The sequence below is a fragment of the Toxotes jaculatrix genome, chromosome 21, assembly GCF_017976425.1.
Source record: "Toxotes jaculatrix isolate fToxJac2 chromosome 21, fToxJac2.pri, whole genome shotgun sequence".
Classification (NCBI taxonomy): Eukaryota; Metazoa; Chordata; class Actinopteri; family Toxotidae; genus Toxotes; species Toxotes jaculatrix.
This window is the reverse complement of record NC_054414.1, coordinates 3,620,565-3,637,032: the sequence shown is the minus strand read 5'-3', so window position 1 is coordinate 3,637,032 and position 16,468 is coordinate 3,620,565. Positions and strand designations below refer to the sequence as shown.

General features: G+C 42.9%; 2 protein-coding genes and 1 pseudogene across 5 annotated transcripts; 2 read left to right on the top strand and 1 right to left on the bottom strand.

Annotated features, from left to right (window-relative positions):
• The window catches only part of LOC121201031, a 22,692-nt pseudogene extending 19,325 nt beyond the window's left edge, over positions 1 to 3,367 (bottom strand).
• adprm (ADP-ribose/CDP-alcohol diphosphatase, manganese-dependent) lies at positions 149 to 2,412 on the top strand. The gene is made up of 3 exons (XM_041066676.1): positions 149 to 869; positions 1,025 to 1,147; positions 1,570 to 2,412. Exons 1-3 carry the CDS (start codon positions 296 to 298, stop codon positions 1,890 to 1,892), a joined length of 1,020 nt encoding a protein of 339 aa, XP_040922610.1. The 5' UTR covers positions 149 to 295; the 3' UTR covers positions 1,893 to 2,412.
• map2k4b (mitogen-activated protein kinase kinase 4b) lies at positions 3,361 to 16,468 on the top strand. 4 transcript variants are annotated; one of them, XM_041066667.1, is made up of 13 exons: positions 3,361 to 3,525; positions 5,379 to 5,414; positions 7,234 to 7,266; positions 8,554 to 8,656; positions 9,008 to 9,182; positions 9,741 to 9,860; positions 9,997 to 10,116; positions 10,205 to 10,256; positions 10,469 to 10,596; positions 12,221 to 12,298; positions 12,418 to 12,566; positions 12,726 to 12,771; positions 13,031 to 16,468. In XM_041066667.1, exons 1-13 carry the CDS (start codon positions 3,414 to 3,416, stop codon positions 13,142 to 13,144), a joined length of 1,266 nt encoding a protein of 421 aa, XP_040922601.1. In that variant the 5' UTR covers positions 3,361 to 3,413; the 3' UTR covers positions 13,145 to 16,468. The 4 variants fall into 4 exon arrangements, with proteins under 4 accessions (XP_040922601.1, XP_040922603.1, XP_040922602.1 ...); XM_041066669.1 differs by lacking the exon at positions 5,379 to 5,414; XM_041066668.1 differs by lacking the exon at positions 7,234 to 7,266.

Here is a 16,468-nt window from a genome sequence, read left to right as displayed (position 1 = left end):
CGGCCATTTTGCTACACTACATCCACTTTTTCTCAACATCCATGCCTTTTTCCGCTCAGCATTATTTTGAAGGATACAGTCGGAAGTGATTGCTTTTATTTTGCTTTAGTTGTCACTGACTACGCTGGCCGGTGTGCTGTCACTCTGTGGACGGTAGCGGAACTGGAACCGGATCAGCCTGGCAGGGTTTCATCATGTGCGGAGGCTGAAAACAAGCCGGTTAGTGGTAAGTGTTTCCTGTTTCAGCCTTTATAAACGCACTCACACACCAGTTCATCCCAAGTCAACATCGACAATGGACGACTTTGCTCAGCATGAGCCACTGTTTACATTCGGCGTGATAGCTGACATCCAGTACGCGGACATCGACGACGGATACAATTACTCCCGGTCGAGGAGGCGGTACTACCGGAACAGCCTGCAGCTGCTGAGAAACGCCCAGGAAAGTTGGTCAGAGTCGGCTGTCAAGCCGGAGTTCATCCTCCAGCTGGGAGACATTATCGACGGCTTCAACAAGGGCCGCAACGCCTCTGACCGTGCACTGGACACCGTGCTGAGAGAGTTCAGCTCCAGCCCCGTGGAGGTCCACCATGTCTGGGGCAACCACGAGTTCTATAACTTCAGCAGGAGCGCGCTGCTGAGTTCAAAGCTCAACAGCACACCTCACACTGACAGGAGCCTGAGAGGAGCCCGGGCTGGCTCTGATATCTACGCCTACCACTTCAGCCCGTTCCCCGGGTTCACGTTCGTTGTGCTGGATGCCTATGATGTGAGCCTGCTGGGCAGGGAGGACTCCAGCGAACAGTACAGGAAGGCGATGCATCTGATAAAACAGTACAACAGCAACGAGGATCTCAACTGTCCCCCAGGTATGTTGGCATAAAAATAAATAAATAAATAAATGAATAAATGAATGAGTATTTTACTTTTTACTTTTAATGCATTAAGAAATGGACCATCCAAGTTTTTTTTTATCATTCTGTGTGTTTATTAATTTACAATTTTTATTACACTTACATTTCAGAGGCTGGGGGCCTGCTGCGGAGGTTTACAATGTTCAACGGTGGCTTCAGTAAGGAGCAGCTGGACTGGCTGGATTCTGTGCTGGCTTCGACTGATGAGAAACGAGAGAGAGTCACCATCGTCAGTAAGTGAAACCTGTCGCTTTTAGAGAGTGTGAATTGATCCGATTTTATTTTTTCTTTCCTGGTATTTCTCAGGCACAGCAGCTGTGTGTTGGCCTCATTTTGAAATGTGTTCTAATTCATTCTGAAAGATAAAATTTGGTCTCAGAGTTGAAATGTAATAATTCTTGTTGCCAGTTTGTCTGGAGGAAAAGCTGAATACATAATAAGTACATGTTTTATTGCACAGTTTAACAACAGCGCTGACTCTGAGGACTCTGGGGTTTTTAAATGTACAGATATATCACCACATTTCAATAAAAGGAAAATGAACAGAGTCTGAAATCAGTCAGAGGTCAGGTGGGCTGAAATCAAATTGTCAATGTGATACTGAAGACTGGATCAGAGGCCTGATAACCACTGATAATCGAATTTTATCCCTCAGGTCACCTCCCTGTCCACCCGCACTCCACAGACCCCATCTGCCTTGCCTGGAACTTCGATGAGCTCCTGGCCATCATACGTTCCCACAGCAGCGTGGTGTGTTTCATGGCTGGACACGACCACGACGGTGGATACTGCCAGGATAAATGCACTGGAGTGCACCACCTGACGTTAGAGGGGGTGATTGAGACTCCACCTGACAGCAATGCCTTCAGCACAGTCTCTGTCTATGAGGACAGGATGGTGCTAAGGGGGAGTGGGAGGATCACAGATCGAGTATTTCTGTTTCCAGGACCCCAAAGTGACACAGATCATAGGGCATGAGTGACATGGTAGGATTACTTTAAAAAAGGTGAAGTACTGACAAGGACTGTATTACAAAAACACAGACACACATACTCTCTGCTCTGTGTTTTTTTTAAGATGGAAGCTGTCATGTCCACTTTCCTCAGGAGAACAAATACTGTACCTCAAATAATTAATTGTGCTTTTTATTTTTTTATTTATGAAATTTGAAATCTATTTTACGCACTGGTTGTTTTTATCTGGAGGTTTGGTGAAAAAAATTTGCTTATTTATTTATATATTTTAAAAAGGAAGTGATTTAAAAAAAAAATAGATTTGCTGCCTTTTTACATTGTTTGCTTGTTGCACAAAACTGACACTTATACTGTTATTTGCTGAGTGATGTACAGTGCAATGTAGTGAGAAATGCAGTGTACTGTTAAGTATAACTGATATATTACCCAGTTTTGAGGTGATGAGATCATGACAAGATAAATGCAAATCTGCAGTATTTAAAATGTAAAACAATATGATGAATAATAATAAAAAAAAATCTTCTTACCAGCAGTAGTTGCACCTCCCTGTCCAGACAGATGACACGTTCAAAGCTCTGCCATCACGTGCTGCATTCAGGTCACACGGGAAAGTGTTAGACACACATTTTCCACCTGAAATAAATAAGAGAAGTTCACTTGAGTTTTGAAGAAACATAATATCACAACAGGTTTGATTATGAACCCCACCTGTGACGTATCACCTGACACCGTGATCATGTGTTAAGTCTGCATGGAGTTCTTGCATGCAGATGACAATGCAGTCATAAATCATTGGTTACTGATTGTAAATTGTTTTGTGGAATAGCCACATAAGTACTTTTAAGACAGATTAGGACAAAAACTGCAATTTATCCAAAACTTGACAAAAAAAAAAAAATAATTAAGCATAGCAAAGGAAAAGTTACGGGGGGATTAAAAAAGTACGAGACAACAATAAACTCCATCCAGTGATGAAGGCCATAAGGTGCAGCTGAATGCTCTGAAAAAACAATTAAGTGGATGTTGAGTAACTAGTAATTCAAAGGTCAAGGATGAATTTCACAGTACATGCTATACTTGATCACCTTTGACATGCTCACACATAAAGCAGTGATAAGAACACAACTGTAAGATGTAAATGAAATATCAAACTAACATGCAACGTTGTATGATTCAGAGAATGTGATCCAAGAGGGACAAAGACCTACTGCGGCACAGTGACAGTATAGATTAAAAGAGCATAACTATTTTTGTGTTCACTATTTTGTTGAATCACACAAATACAAGTGGGAAATTGAGTTCATACAGTATAACATAGAACGTGGGAATATGATCAGATAAAGAGATCATATTAAGAGCGCTAAGCTGTATTTCCGACCGCCCCTGAAAGCAGCAGCGGGCACAGACGTGGCCGTGGTGCAGCTGCTGCGTTCAAGTGGCGCAGTGTCCCGTCTGGAGGCAGAGAGGGCGAAGTTTCACTCTCTGCATTGCAGCCTGAGCGCTGCTGCCGGAATCCAACACAACAATGGCGACTCCCAGTCCTGACAGCAACTCCACAAGCTCCAGCAACAGCAGCAACATCGTAGGATCCACGTCGCACCAACTTCACCAGCAGACACAGAGCAGCAGCATGCAAGGTTGGCGATAATGGCCTCTATTCTGTGTTTTTTCTATTTCAACTGGAGACATTGGAGTTAGTAGGAAAAGGTAGCTTCTAGCTTCCCAGAAGCAGCAGCACCATAGTCAAGAGAGACACAGTAAATCAGTCTTTCCGCTTAGAACTTTCAAAATAAAAACCGTATTGTAGCATTTCATGTACTGTTTTGTTGCTTATGATCAGAAATATGTACAAATTGATGCACATTCTTAATGTTTTGTTCATGCAAATGCACAATGCAGACTTTGGACCGGTTTAGCTAAATGTTGCTGTGAGTTGAGCTGACAATATAAAAGCTATTAGTAGTGGTAGAAGAAATGGAGCATCTCTGTACAGAAACCTACTCAGGATGATGGATGGACACTAACAGTGTTATATGTAAGGTTATTCATAATATTCCTTTCAACTAATTTGTAGCATGATGATGATAAATACTTAGTAATACAGTTTAGTACTTTGTGATACATTACATAGAAATATTGTAATATCCACAGCCTTAAATTATTATTTAGTATTAAGCAATTCACTGCCTTTAATGTGAATTTTTCATGCAGCAGCGTGATCCCTTGTTAGCAGTTTGTCACGCCTTGGTTTTATTTTGAAGGCTGAATCGCCCGGTTTCCGCAACCGCTTTTACTTTCTTCGCCTAGCTTTGAAGCAGGTCCCTGAAACTACAGGGCTGTAGCCTGGTGTACCAGGTTAGCAGTGATGCCGTAGCCTGTGTTTAGCTGCTGAGCCAATGGGCCTGTGGTGGCACGGTGAAGTGTTCTCATTCCTTAAGTCTGTTGTTGTTCCCATAAGTTATAAAACCGAAACCACAAAGGTCTGACGCCCTGAGAACGAATTCAATGAACGTCTGTTCAACGATGTTATCACACCAGGCTGCTACCAAGTATCACCAAGGCCTACACTGAAGTGTTTCTGTCTGCTGAGCCAGGCCACTGTTTCCATACGCCGCTGTCTGTAGCTAAGAAAACATACACATAATACAGCGCAAGTTAGTTATAATAATTAAAGCCAACCTGTCGCCATTTGTGTGTAGATGTTGTCGGCGTGTTGGCCTCCGTGGTCTGACAGCGGCACGGAGCTCTGGAGCAACTTGCTAACGTTATTTGTGACGGGATTTTCAGCCCGTTTCATAATGTGATGGCGCAAAAAAATTTCAAACAGCCCAGAGTTGAACACAGCTTTTCTCTACCGAAACGACACGTCTGTCACCTAAATAACGTGATACATGTGTTCATATCTAGCTAAGTTAAACACTAATGTTTTGCGATGCAGCCTAGCCTCTGACTACACTCTTTGAAATCCATTATCGGACAGGGAGCCGAGTCTGGTCGCGGCCAAGAGGTTTGATCTGATCCACCGTTTCAGTCCCAACTGTTTTCCATAAGATGCACTGATCTACAACAGTGTCCGCTGATATAACACAAAACTATTAAAACCGAGCAGCCTTCCTGTGCCGGCCGAGGCGGATAAAGTCTGTTGTATTTTGCTTTAGCTAATTTCGGGGATTAGATTCAATTTGCAGTCTCACTCATAAACGTTAGAGTTGAAACAAACACCGGTTTACACACAGCAAACTGTGTGTTGACTGTGTGGTTAGATTTACTGTCCTAAATCTTACTGGGTAAAGACCGTGATTGATGTCAGGCAGGGTCGTGTCCGATAATGGATGTAGCTGTTGGTGGTGGCGGTAGCTGCTGGTTAACGGGCGGTATTTCCATTGATTGACCGACTGATTGAGCAGTAACAGACTCCAACAGATCTGAGTTGCATTGTGTTGCTCTGTGGCATTTGCCTAGTGTCAAATGTTTTATCTAAACCTTACAGAAACCAACACCTGCTGGAGATGTCAGAATGAAACAGGTATTCACACTTATTTTACTAGGATTTAGTCTGATGTTGGAGGACATTTGTTTACGTTGTGTTTGTTTAGGCCACCTCTTGGCCAAGGCTTTCCCTGAAATGTTCCTTCTCCACCTTCTTCTGTTGACCCCTTTTTTGTTGTTGTTGAAATTTCATTCCTCTTTCTTTTCTGTTTTCTTTATTCATTAGTATATTTTGTTTTTTCATTCCTTGTAAAAACCTGCATTTTTACCCACTGATCTGCATGTTTTTAATCTAGTCTCCATTACATGTTAGAATTACCTGATGTAGACACGGTAGGCCAGAGGTGTCCAAACTGTTCCACAAAGGGCCCGTGTGGCTGCAGGTTTTTTTTCCTTCCAACCAAGCAGCAGCACACCAGACTTGACTCATTTAATCAACTGATCTCAGTCTTCAGACAGTTGATTGGTCAAACTGTGTGCTGCTGATTGGTCGGAACAAAAATACCTGCAGCCACATGACCCTTTGTGGAACAGTTTGGACACCTCTGCAGTAGACGGACCCCATTGGATGAGACACTGCATCAAGCAACACATACTCCCCCTTGTCTTTCATGAACAGCTTCTCACGTGTGTGCTATTGATAGATACCAATCTCTCAGTGATGGCCCACTCTTGTTGAACTCCCATGTGTACATTCTCAGTGGTATGCTCCTGCTGTTTGACTGGTATATGATGAATAAAAATGCCATGTTGTTCCACTATTACGTACCACTCCCTACTGGCATATGACGATTCTTACTGGCATATTCTGTGGTAATGGTGTGTCTCGTACACAGCAGTGCTGTTCTCATGGATACTCTGCTTCCTGATTGATTTGTCAGGGACTAATCTTACTGTATTAACTGTACAAGCGTATGATATGTAGCTATGCCAACCCTTACTAGATTAGATGCCTCATCCCTATCCTCACGATACCTTGTGTGAATTGTGGCTGTCACACGCAGCCATGACTCTCACTGATCCAGCCTCTGTGAGTTAGCATGCTAAAGGATTCTTCTGTTTTCTTAGAGATTTTGGAGAAATAAATGATATGGGGACACAACCTCTGCCCTCTACTACTGAGGTTTAAGAGGACGAGTGGAAGAGGTGGCCTCAGATAATTGCACAGTAGCAAATGTAGCTATCGACTTTATTGATCCTGGAGCTTCTGACTGTGGTGATGAACAGCCTGAAAAGCTCTGAGGCTTATCCGTGCTTCCAGAGTAATAAGCTCTGGCTCATTTTAAATAAAGATGCCACTGAGTGGCATGTGACAGTGGAACAAGCAGGGGTGGCATGAGGTTTTTATGTGACACACAGCAGGGGGACAACAATAGCCAGCAGTGGTGTCTGCCAGTGGAACATGACTGATGTACAGTATTGTTAATAAGCGTCACATGCCAGTAGAACAACAACAACAACAGCGTATCAACCACTCAGAATTGGCATGTACCACTAAAACAAGAGTGGCACAGTATAAACCACTTCCTCATCTCAGCATCACTTGCTTTTGTCGTTTACTGTGAAGTAGCACTGCTACTGTGAACACTGAACTGTTCTTCATTCTGCTGGGAAAACAGTGGAACCACATCTAGTTACACACACACACATACACACAGCTGCATGGCAGTGCACTGACCCAGTCCCGCCAAAATAATGGCGCTTCTTTCACCACAGCTAAAGCCCGTTCAGAGTAACCTGCCCTATATTCCACTTTCAGCATTGACTCTTGATGGGACGGCACTTGCTAATAATGACCCACTCACACATAAACAAGCCCAAAGAACATGTAGTAAAATGTTTTTTCTTCACTTCAGGGTTTCAGATAAGCCTGTCTGGAGTTTCCCAAAGTAAGCAATAGACCCGCACACGAAGCACACCGACCTTTACTATTTGTGGGTACACCTCAGTAGTCTACAGTGGTTTTCTTTCCCTCGCCGCCTTTGGGGCGGAGCAGTGTTTGTGTTCAGTCACTGGCTGATGACTGTGCATTCTGCTGCCTAATGACTGATCTGCGTTGTTGTTGTCGTCGTTGACCTCCAGACTCTTACATTGAATTGGATGAAAGAGGTGAAGTGAAACCACTGTGAACTACTGAGGCAGCCTGTGTGGTGCTCTGGTAGTTGGGGAGTCTGTCCACTGTTCACTGCTATGAACCGTCACAAATTCAGTTATGGCCAAGAAAGATTCATTTGCACTGGGGCTTAAAGGTTGAGGGATCTGTTTGCACTCAGGAGCTGGTTGAACAGGACATGGCAAAGAGGACTCAACACTTAAACGCAGCACTTTGCCTAAAAGCTAAGCCTGATTCCCAGATGTATTCTGGAGACGCATCATGTTAAACACACTCACAGGTGACAGACACTGTGAACCAGACACTTAAATCAACTTAGCTGGAATATAAAACAAGTTTAATTACACTTGAATCAGTCTTAAATCTGAATCAAGTGCTGTCTAAGTGTTGGGTCACTTTGATATCTGAAGGGAAATGTTCAGGTTTGAGTTGCACATTTTTATAAAGTCCTCAAAGGAAATGTTTTGGACTGGGATTCCCAATATCAGTCCCCTGCAGTAAGGCTCCATCTGGCTGTGTTGCAGCAACAGCAACGCATATTATTTGAATACATATAGTATTTGGACAAAAAGGTCGTGTTAATGCTAAGAGAGCTGGTGCAGTATCTGAGTTTTGGGAACCCCTGGACATGTGGGCACTTTGCTTGTGTTCAAAATGCATTGTGTGCTTCCTCTGATCTTAAGAAGAGCTTGAGATAAACCGAGAGCTCAGTGTTTGTATGAAATCAGCTCTCTGCAGACTGAACCTTTAAGTCATGCTGACACCACATCAGTCACACCACTCTCCATTGACCTATTAGCATGATTCAATTATTCAGAGCACAGTAATGTGCTGGCACTCTGCTCACATGATAGTTCTGTGGCATAAATCAAATTCCATAATATTTCTCATTGCACATGCACAGTAAAGGCTTATCTCAAGTGTTTTTTTGTCAGATGTTACTGAGGTAAGAGCAGTGTTATATCACACTGTGCGTGTCCTCTGCTTGCATCAGCGGGTTGAAGCCACAGTGTGATGTGCATGTGGTGGGAATCTGGATCTGTGTCTCTCTTCATCCTGGCAGGTAAACGTAAAGCCCTGAAGCTGAATTTTGCCAACCCTCCAGTGAAACCGACCTCCAGGCTGCCGCTCAATCCAACGGCTCCCTCTTTCCAAAACCCTCACATGTGAGTACAGACGTTTGGGATGGGATGTCAGGACAGCTCTCAGGACCTATTTTTACAATTAAAGCACTTTTTTTTTTTAACTTTTTACCAGTTAGCTCCCACCACATTTCACTCCCACCCAACATAAGAAAGCTCAGATTTCAAAGCCATCTCATGGAACCTTTAAATGTTTCAGATTCACAGAAGCCCAGGGATTAGTGATTAAATATTTATCATATCCACATTAATCTATAATGCATGTTCTTCTCATGGCTCCACACTGTCCTTTTCCTCTCCCTCCTTCCTGTGGACTCTTCCTCCCTACCCCCCCTTTTATGTTACCTCATCCCATCCTCCCCGCTCCTCCTCCAGAGAGCGCCTGCGGACACACAGTATCGAGTCGTCGGGGAAGCTGAAGATCTCCCCGGAGCAGCATTGTGACTTCACTGCAGAGGATCTGAGAGACCTCGGGGAGATCGGCCGCGGAGCGTATGGCTCCGTCAACAAGATGGTCCACAAACCCACGGGCCAGATCATGGCTGTCAAGGTGACCGGCTGATCGACACACCCTCATCCAGAACAACAATGAATCGGTTCTAAATAATGTAGAGAGAGAGATCCTGAAAGATGTGATTACATTTTTATTTAACATAATATTAGACTTACCAGCAATTTAGCTACATCACACAGCAGAAACCATGTACCTCATGAGTGAGGGGATCATTCAGACCATTCATAAGGAGATGAGATGCGTCAGGATCAGTGTGATTCAGCTCATGTCAGAACATCAGGATTTCTTCTTACAAGCTGGAAAAAGAAGAAGCAGACAGCTCAGTTAGTCACAGATGCAGTGCACGTGTGTCGGGAGCTTCAGACGGTTAAACTGACCTGCAGCTGAAACAGTTAAAGCAACTATTTTGATAATCAGTGAGTTGTTCTAGTCATGTTTGAAGCAAAAACAATGAATCTGTAAAGACAAACCCATGATGAGATGATGAGGGCTTGACTCCATCACTGGACAGCCTGAGTGGTGGTGTAGCAGATGGTCTGGATAGCGTGAGTGAGTCTGGATTGTCAATGTGTCTTTGTGTCGTCCATCCCTCAGAGGATCCGCTCCACTGTGGATGAGAAGGAGCAGAAACAGCTGCTGATGGATCTTGACGTGGTGATGAGGAGTAGCGACTGTCCCTACATCGTTCAGTTCTACGGCGCCCTCTTCAGAGAGGTCTGAGAAAACCACACTGTCCTCAAACGCATCGCACCTTTACCACCTTAAGCCATAGCTGAACTTCACGATGATCGGTGTCACAGCAGATGTTACTGCAGAGGGGGGGGAACTAACCTTTGACTCTCTGTTTCAGGGGGACTGTTGGATTTGTATGGAACTTATGTCTACCTCATTAGACAAATTCTACAAATATGTATATTGTGCATTAGATGACGTCATTCCAGAGGAAATATTAGGCAAAATAACATTAGCGGTGAGTAGATGCATCACTGTTTCTCACCATTTCAGACCATGTGTGAGGTTACTGAATGACCAGAAGTCTTTCATTTTGTCTTCAACAGACCGTTAAAGCACTGAACCACTTAAAAGAAAACTTGAAAATAATTCACAGAGGTAAGGTTTTATGTTGTTTGTGAAACGTATCAGTATTTATACTTAATATTGGACTTGCTGACGTATAAGTTGAGGAGTGAATGGGAGAGTGGCCTCGGCACAAAATATTGACTATCAGCATTATCAAAACAAACATATTGGAATTTGAATTCAAAACCTACAATCAAGAAAAAACTCTTTGTATTATAATGTTATATTTCCTGTTGTTTCAGACATCAAACCTTCCAACATTCTTATGGACCGAAAGGGGAATATCAAGCTGTGTGATTTCGGCATCAGCGGTCAGCTGGTGGACTCCATAGCCAAGACCAGAGATGCAGGCTGCAGGCCTTACATGGCAGTAAGTGATGAGCAGGAATGAGTTACAAACTCACAGGAGGTGCAGGATGAAGGTGTGAAGGCTCCTGAGATCAGCTTCATTTAAATCCTCACATTTATATATTGTCATGAACTGGCTCCACCTTCACAACAAAATAAGGAGGATCCAGCACATCGCCAGGATGCTGTTTTTGAAACAGATTAAATTGTACAACCATGTCTCGCACTAATTCAGCATGAGTTTGGTTTTCCCTCTTTCTCATATTCCTGAAGCGTTGCCGATACGCTTCAGGAACCAACTCATACGCACGCAATACTGCAGCCTTAAGCCGATCATACCTTGTACTCTCTGCTGATCTTTCTCAGTGAATCTGGGAAGAAGTTTCAGGTTAGTGCCAACATTAAAAACGAGTTTCATGAACCAAACCCACCACCCAACAGCTTCCCCTCCTCAATCAGCTGCAGTTTACACTGTTCCAGTTCCAAGTTTGCCTGCTCCAATTCCAGTTGTTTGTACCGCAGTACTTTTTCATGTTCCAATTTAATCATTCATAACTCTGTTGTTCAAAAGTTAAAGCTTTATATTTTCTTTTAAACGTTTTTCAGTTATCTCAACACCAAAATACTCAGCAACCCTTTACAATTGATCCTTAGTACACTGATCCAACAACTCACCTGAAGGAGACTGAATGAAATCCTCCACAACCGAGGCCTCAGTGAGGGGGGGTAGGCAACTGGTTCACCAGGGGATGCTGCACCCACGTTCACCACTACACTAAAGCTGGAACAACGGATACCCTACGCTGAATCCGTTGTCTAATCCTAGCAGGGGGAAAAACTCCAAAAAAAAAAAAAAAAAATCCTGGACAAGCCCCCATTTTGGTTACTCAATTAAGTTTATTTAAAGGATAAGGAAGCCTAAATTCAAAAGTTAATATGAGAATCAGTACAATCAGTGGTGTAAAGAGTGTCTGCATGTGTGAATGTGTTGGATGTAAAAAAAAAAACCTGATCAGAAACTCAGCTCAGGTGTGGCTCAATCTGGAGGACACACCCCTGCTACTCTGTGTCTCTCCTGAGGGAAGGGGAAAAAAAAGGAAAAGAACACAGGATACAAACCTAGGACCACAGAGTAGGAGGGATCATCCCAGTATATATCAGGAGCCTTCATTACAAATTACAGAATCTCGGACAGTCAATTCTTTAATTAATTTTCACGTAATGATGTTAAAAAACATCAGTGTGAATAATATAAGCTCTCATTCTGTGGCCTGTTGTCAGTTTTTCACACTGTAATTGGTTCTGTCCTGAAAAACTTAAGTTTGTCTTAAATGCTCATACAGGGTCTGGGCTAAAATGTCCAGAGACATCAAATAAAACCTGACCAATCATAATAAACTAACTTTTACTAAATACAACTAAAGTTCACGTGGAGCTTTGACCTCAGGACAGAGACGAAATCAGACAGATCATCACTCAGCAACTTTTGGACGACTGGGCTCAAGTTCCCATAACAGATTTGACCAGATTCAGGGCTCTGTTCCACCTCTGAAGTGTCTAAGGTTCAAATGAAAAACTGTCCCGTGGGGGGGTCGGTGAAGTGTCTCAGTGTCTCAGAGTCTTTTGTGGTGTGTGTGTGTTTTCAGCCTGAGAGGATAGACCCCAGTGCTTCCAGACAGGGCTATGATGTCCGGTCTGACGTGTGGAGCTTGGGAATCACCTTGGTAAGAGAAAGAAAGTCGTCGCCAAGTTTGTCACGAAACGTTACCTTTGATACATCTGAGTGAGAATCATTCTCGCCAGTCTGTTGACGTCCGTCCCCGGGTTGTGTGTGTGTTTTCAGTATGAGCTGGCCACAGGAAGGTTTCCTTACCCCAAGTGGAATAGTGTTTTTGATCAGCTGACACAGGTGGTGAAAGGAGAACCTCCTCAGCTCAGCAACTCGGAGGAGCGGCAGTTCTCTCCCAAGTTCATCAACTTTGTTAACCTATGGTAAGCCCCGTTACACTTAAACCCTCACCAGGCACTGAGGATGTCAGAGGGATGCAGATGTTCAGTAATTGGTTCTAGTTGCTTCTGTTCATGGACGTCTCTGAATGTTTGTCCCTCTGTGCTGACGGTGTCTGATCTTTTCATTCTTGTTCTGTGCAGCCTTACAAAGGATGAATCAAAAAGGCCAAAGTACAAGGAGCTTCTGGTAAGTTGTTGGACTTTTCTGTCAGGTGTTTGTTCCTGATGTCTAACATGTCAGGGTTTGGTTTTCAGCCTCTTCTGCAGTCACAAAAAAAAAAAAGTCAAGATAGCTAAATCTTTATCTCATTCTCCTGGCAAACAGTTTAACACATATGTGTAACATCCAATTAGCCGACTGTCAGGAACAACAGCTTTGACTGATTGACAGAATTATTATACCATAATTATTAAGCAGCCTAAAGTTGTGTGTATCTCTCCGTCAGAAACACCCCTTTATTCTGATGTATGAAGAGCGCTTCGTGGACGTCGCCAGCTACGTATGCCGCATCCTGGATCAGATCCCCGCCTCTCCCATCTCTCCTATGTATGTGGACTGACTGAGTTAAGCTGGGGAGCTTGGGGAGGGGGGCAGGGGAGTCGGGGAAGGGGGGGGGGGGGGGGGCGGCGGTCACCCAACATGCAGTGGGTGGAACACTAAGCTTTGTGAAGCGACGCTTAACATCTTAGCCGTCAGAGTTACGTAGGATCACCTGTTTTATTCACATGTTCCAAAGAACAAAGGAACCGAGTCCAAATTGCCCGGTGCAATGAGATGAGTATTGTTAAGCAAACACATCCACCTCCCATCACCTCGTTCAGAGTCCGTGAAACCCGAAATATTATCATCACCATCATCATCATCATCACCACCTTCAGCCAGAAAAACTTGAAGACGTAACATTGTCTTAGTAAAATGCAATGCCTCGTTTTATGTGGGGAAAAAGGAATAGAGTATACATATATCGTATATATATATATATATATATATATATACTTGAACTCGTACACAAATACAGAATCTACCAAATAAAATGTTGAACAGTGACGCTCATGACGTATGAACAAAAATAGCCACCTATTGGATTGTACATTGTGGACTGTACGTATGCATCTGTGTGTTCACCTCTGAATTGTTGACATGTACAGACGTATGCCGATAGACCTACTGTCTAAACACACACACACACACACACACTTCACACAGTTTGTGGTCGGCACCTTCACTCATGGTAAATGGAATGAGTATGCAAAAGTGTTTCCCTCTGAAAGCTCATGGATATGGTAGTGTGGCTTTACTTCTTTGTTTTTTGTTTTTTTTTTTCAATATGCAATCTGTGAGAGTTTGTCTTGACTCATGACTGGGGACAAATATACATTTCTTACATCCACAGCGAGCCCCAGCTTGTACCTTTCATTTATTATCATTATTATTATTATTATTATTATTACTCTTGAGTCAAAGAGCTAAGCATCTGCTTTTATGAAGGATAAATCCCCGGTGAGCTTCAAAAACCCCAGAAGGTCATTTAACAACACAGGTATTTGCAGAGTCTTTAAAGTCTCTGTCCGTTATGTACACTGCACAATAAAAAAAAAATCTGTTATGTATAGTTGCTGTTCGGTGGATTTAAGTTGTGAACAACTAAAACTTGAAATGATCTTTTTTTTTTTGGCTGAAAAGGCAGAAACATTTCAATCTTGAGCGTCTAATTAACGTTCACCACCAGCAGCTCCATCCTGGAAATGAGCTCAGCATGTTAATGTTCATCAAATGTAGCCGACTTAATATTACACTTCATTTTGTTTCATAGTTGATGTGGCTGTATGAAAGTTTAACTGTTAAAGTTCTCCTGAAGGTGATGAGCTGAGACTAGACTCAGTTCTCTGGAGCAACCAACTGCTAAAGCTCACATTTCATTTCAGACATGACTGAACTAATGTTGACTTACAACTGATAGAACCTCAGTTTTTAAATTCAGACTGACGAATTTTTGTTTTGTTTTTTTAAATCTGGAAATAGTTTTTCAGCAACTATTTATCCTGCAGAGAAGAAGATGCTAATTTCTAAAGACTAAAATAATAATAGATGAGAGAAACAAACTGGGGCTAAGCCAGTGCTACGTTGCCTGATGTAAAGTTACTTTAGGACGTCATGTCCCTCAATGTAAATGTGTATGTATATAGTGCATCTAATCTGCTGTTTCTGGCAGGCTCTGCTCGACACTTAAGGCTCTTTTCTGAAACACAGAGATGATCAGAGGTTTAGCTTCGGTTTGAGAAAGAGCCTTAATGCTCCTCAGCAGCCTGTCATAGCACTGTACAGTTAAACTGCTCATCCACACTGATCACAGGTCCAACATACTGCCACACAAAGGCAAACAGCAGTAACTACACAAGTCCTGGGGTTTTCCTGTTGAGACAAATGATACCCGTCGATGCTGCTAAACGACAAACTGTCCACTAACCACACACCTGTCAGGAGAGGAGGAAGGAAGGTCGCTCCCCGGATAGTTACTGCTCTTTGACCCTTAAGGTCACCATGAACTCAGCATGCTCCTCTGTGACTCGGCATGTCTCTCTGGCTTGCACTGATGATAGAATGTTTCCACGCCAAACCATGTATTACACCTGGGATGCGTCTCTGTAGTCTAAAGACACGTTCCCTCGCCTGTCTTCCTCCACCGGCGCTGATTTTTACTAAAAGTTTACCGTACTGGACCAGGTGAAAGGGAAGCTGCAAATCTGAGACTATTGAGATCCTCCCTGTTATTCCCTCTCAGAAAGCCATGTCTGCCAGGCAGGGTCTCTCACCCACAGGATGGACATTAGTGGACAAACGTCACACAACTTGGAGTTAGCTACGTAATCAAACTGTGTGTAGGGATGCTAATCCTTCAACACTGGGACGCTGTAGAGACTTGTAATAAATGACTTTTCAGTGTGAGGATGGCATTATTTATATTTTCTTTCCCATGAATCCCGTGAATATTAAATTGAAAACAGCCTCGTCCTTCAGATTCTAATAATGTAATTTTTTCTTTGTGTTTTTGGCATTTACCTCCACTACAGGCTTTATTACATTCAGTGTCATTACATTAAAGGAACTGCCGTACCTAAAGGGACACTGCAGTGATTTTAGTATTGTACTTTAAAAAAGTTGGGAGTCTCACAAAGAGACAGATTTTAACAATAAAAAAAAAAAAAAAACGGTCAAAATTGATGCAGCAGAGGCTGAGATATCCTGCCCTAACAGCGCTTCGTATGGCACAAGCTCCAAAACAAAAGTTCAGACGAGTTAACTGAACTTTGTGTAAAATCGGCGGAGCTCCCCTTTACATTCTACCTAAACGTCTACGACACGGGCCTCTACAGATGTTAGCCATGTTGGAGGATGGTCTCTATGGTCTTGTGGCGTACTCGGGAGGGCGGAACATTACAAACCAAGATGGGTGGAGAGGGTCACTGTAGACCAGACACGGTTCTCTGTCCAGTTCACCAGGAGAATTCTGTCAGCTCTGTTCTTTCTAATGGTGAAATGGTGCAAACCCCTGAGAAAGTCCACGGTCGCATTTAACACAACAGAAGAAGCTGTTTCACTGCAAACAGGTCTCCAGGTCTGTTCTTCTCTCATGAGATGTGTTTCCAGGAAGCTAACTTACCACTGGTGAATATGAATCTCCAGGGTACATGTTGTATAAATTGCAATTTACTAGAATGTTCATATTAGATTATAAGATAATATTAAGGGCAATGAATATTATATTGTATCTTTATCGAGGGTTACAAATAAAGTTCCCATGGAAAAGATGAAAAAGCTGTATTGTGTTTCATTTCTTCTGATTTGGACGTAAATAAAAAAATAAAGTACCTGCGGAAATGAA

Coding starts and splice junctions, on each gene's coding strand:
- adprm (XM_041066676.1), top strand. CDS start 296: ATGGACGACTTTGCTCAGCATGAGCCACTGTTTACATTCGGCGTGATA. Junction 870..1,024: donor GGATCTCAACTGTCCCCCAG/GTATGTTGGCAT, acceptor CTTACATTTCAG/AGGCTGGGGGCCTGCTGCGG. Junction 1,148..1,569: donor AGAGAGAGTCACCATCGTCA/GTAAGTGAAACC, acceptor TTTATCCCTCAG/GTCACCTCCCTGTCCACCCG.
- map2k4b (XM_041066667.1), top strand. CDS start 3,414: ATGGCGACTCCCAGTCCTGACAGCAACTCCACAAGCTCCAGCAACAGC. Junction 9,183..9,740: donor GCCAGATCATGGCTGTCAAG/GTGACCGGCTGA, acceptor TCCATCCCTCAG/AGGATCCGCTCCACTGTGGA. Junction 10,597..12,220: donor GCTGCAGGCCTTACATGGCA/GTAAGTGATGAG, acceptor GTGTGTTTTCAG/CCTGAGAGGATAGACCCCAG.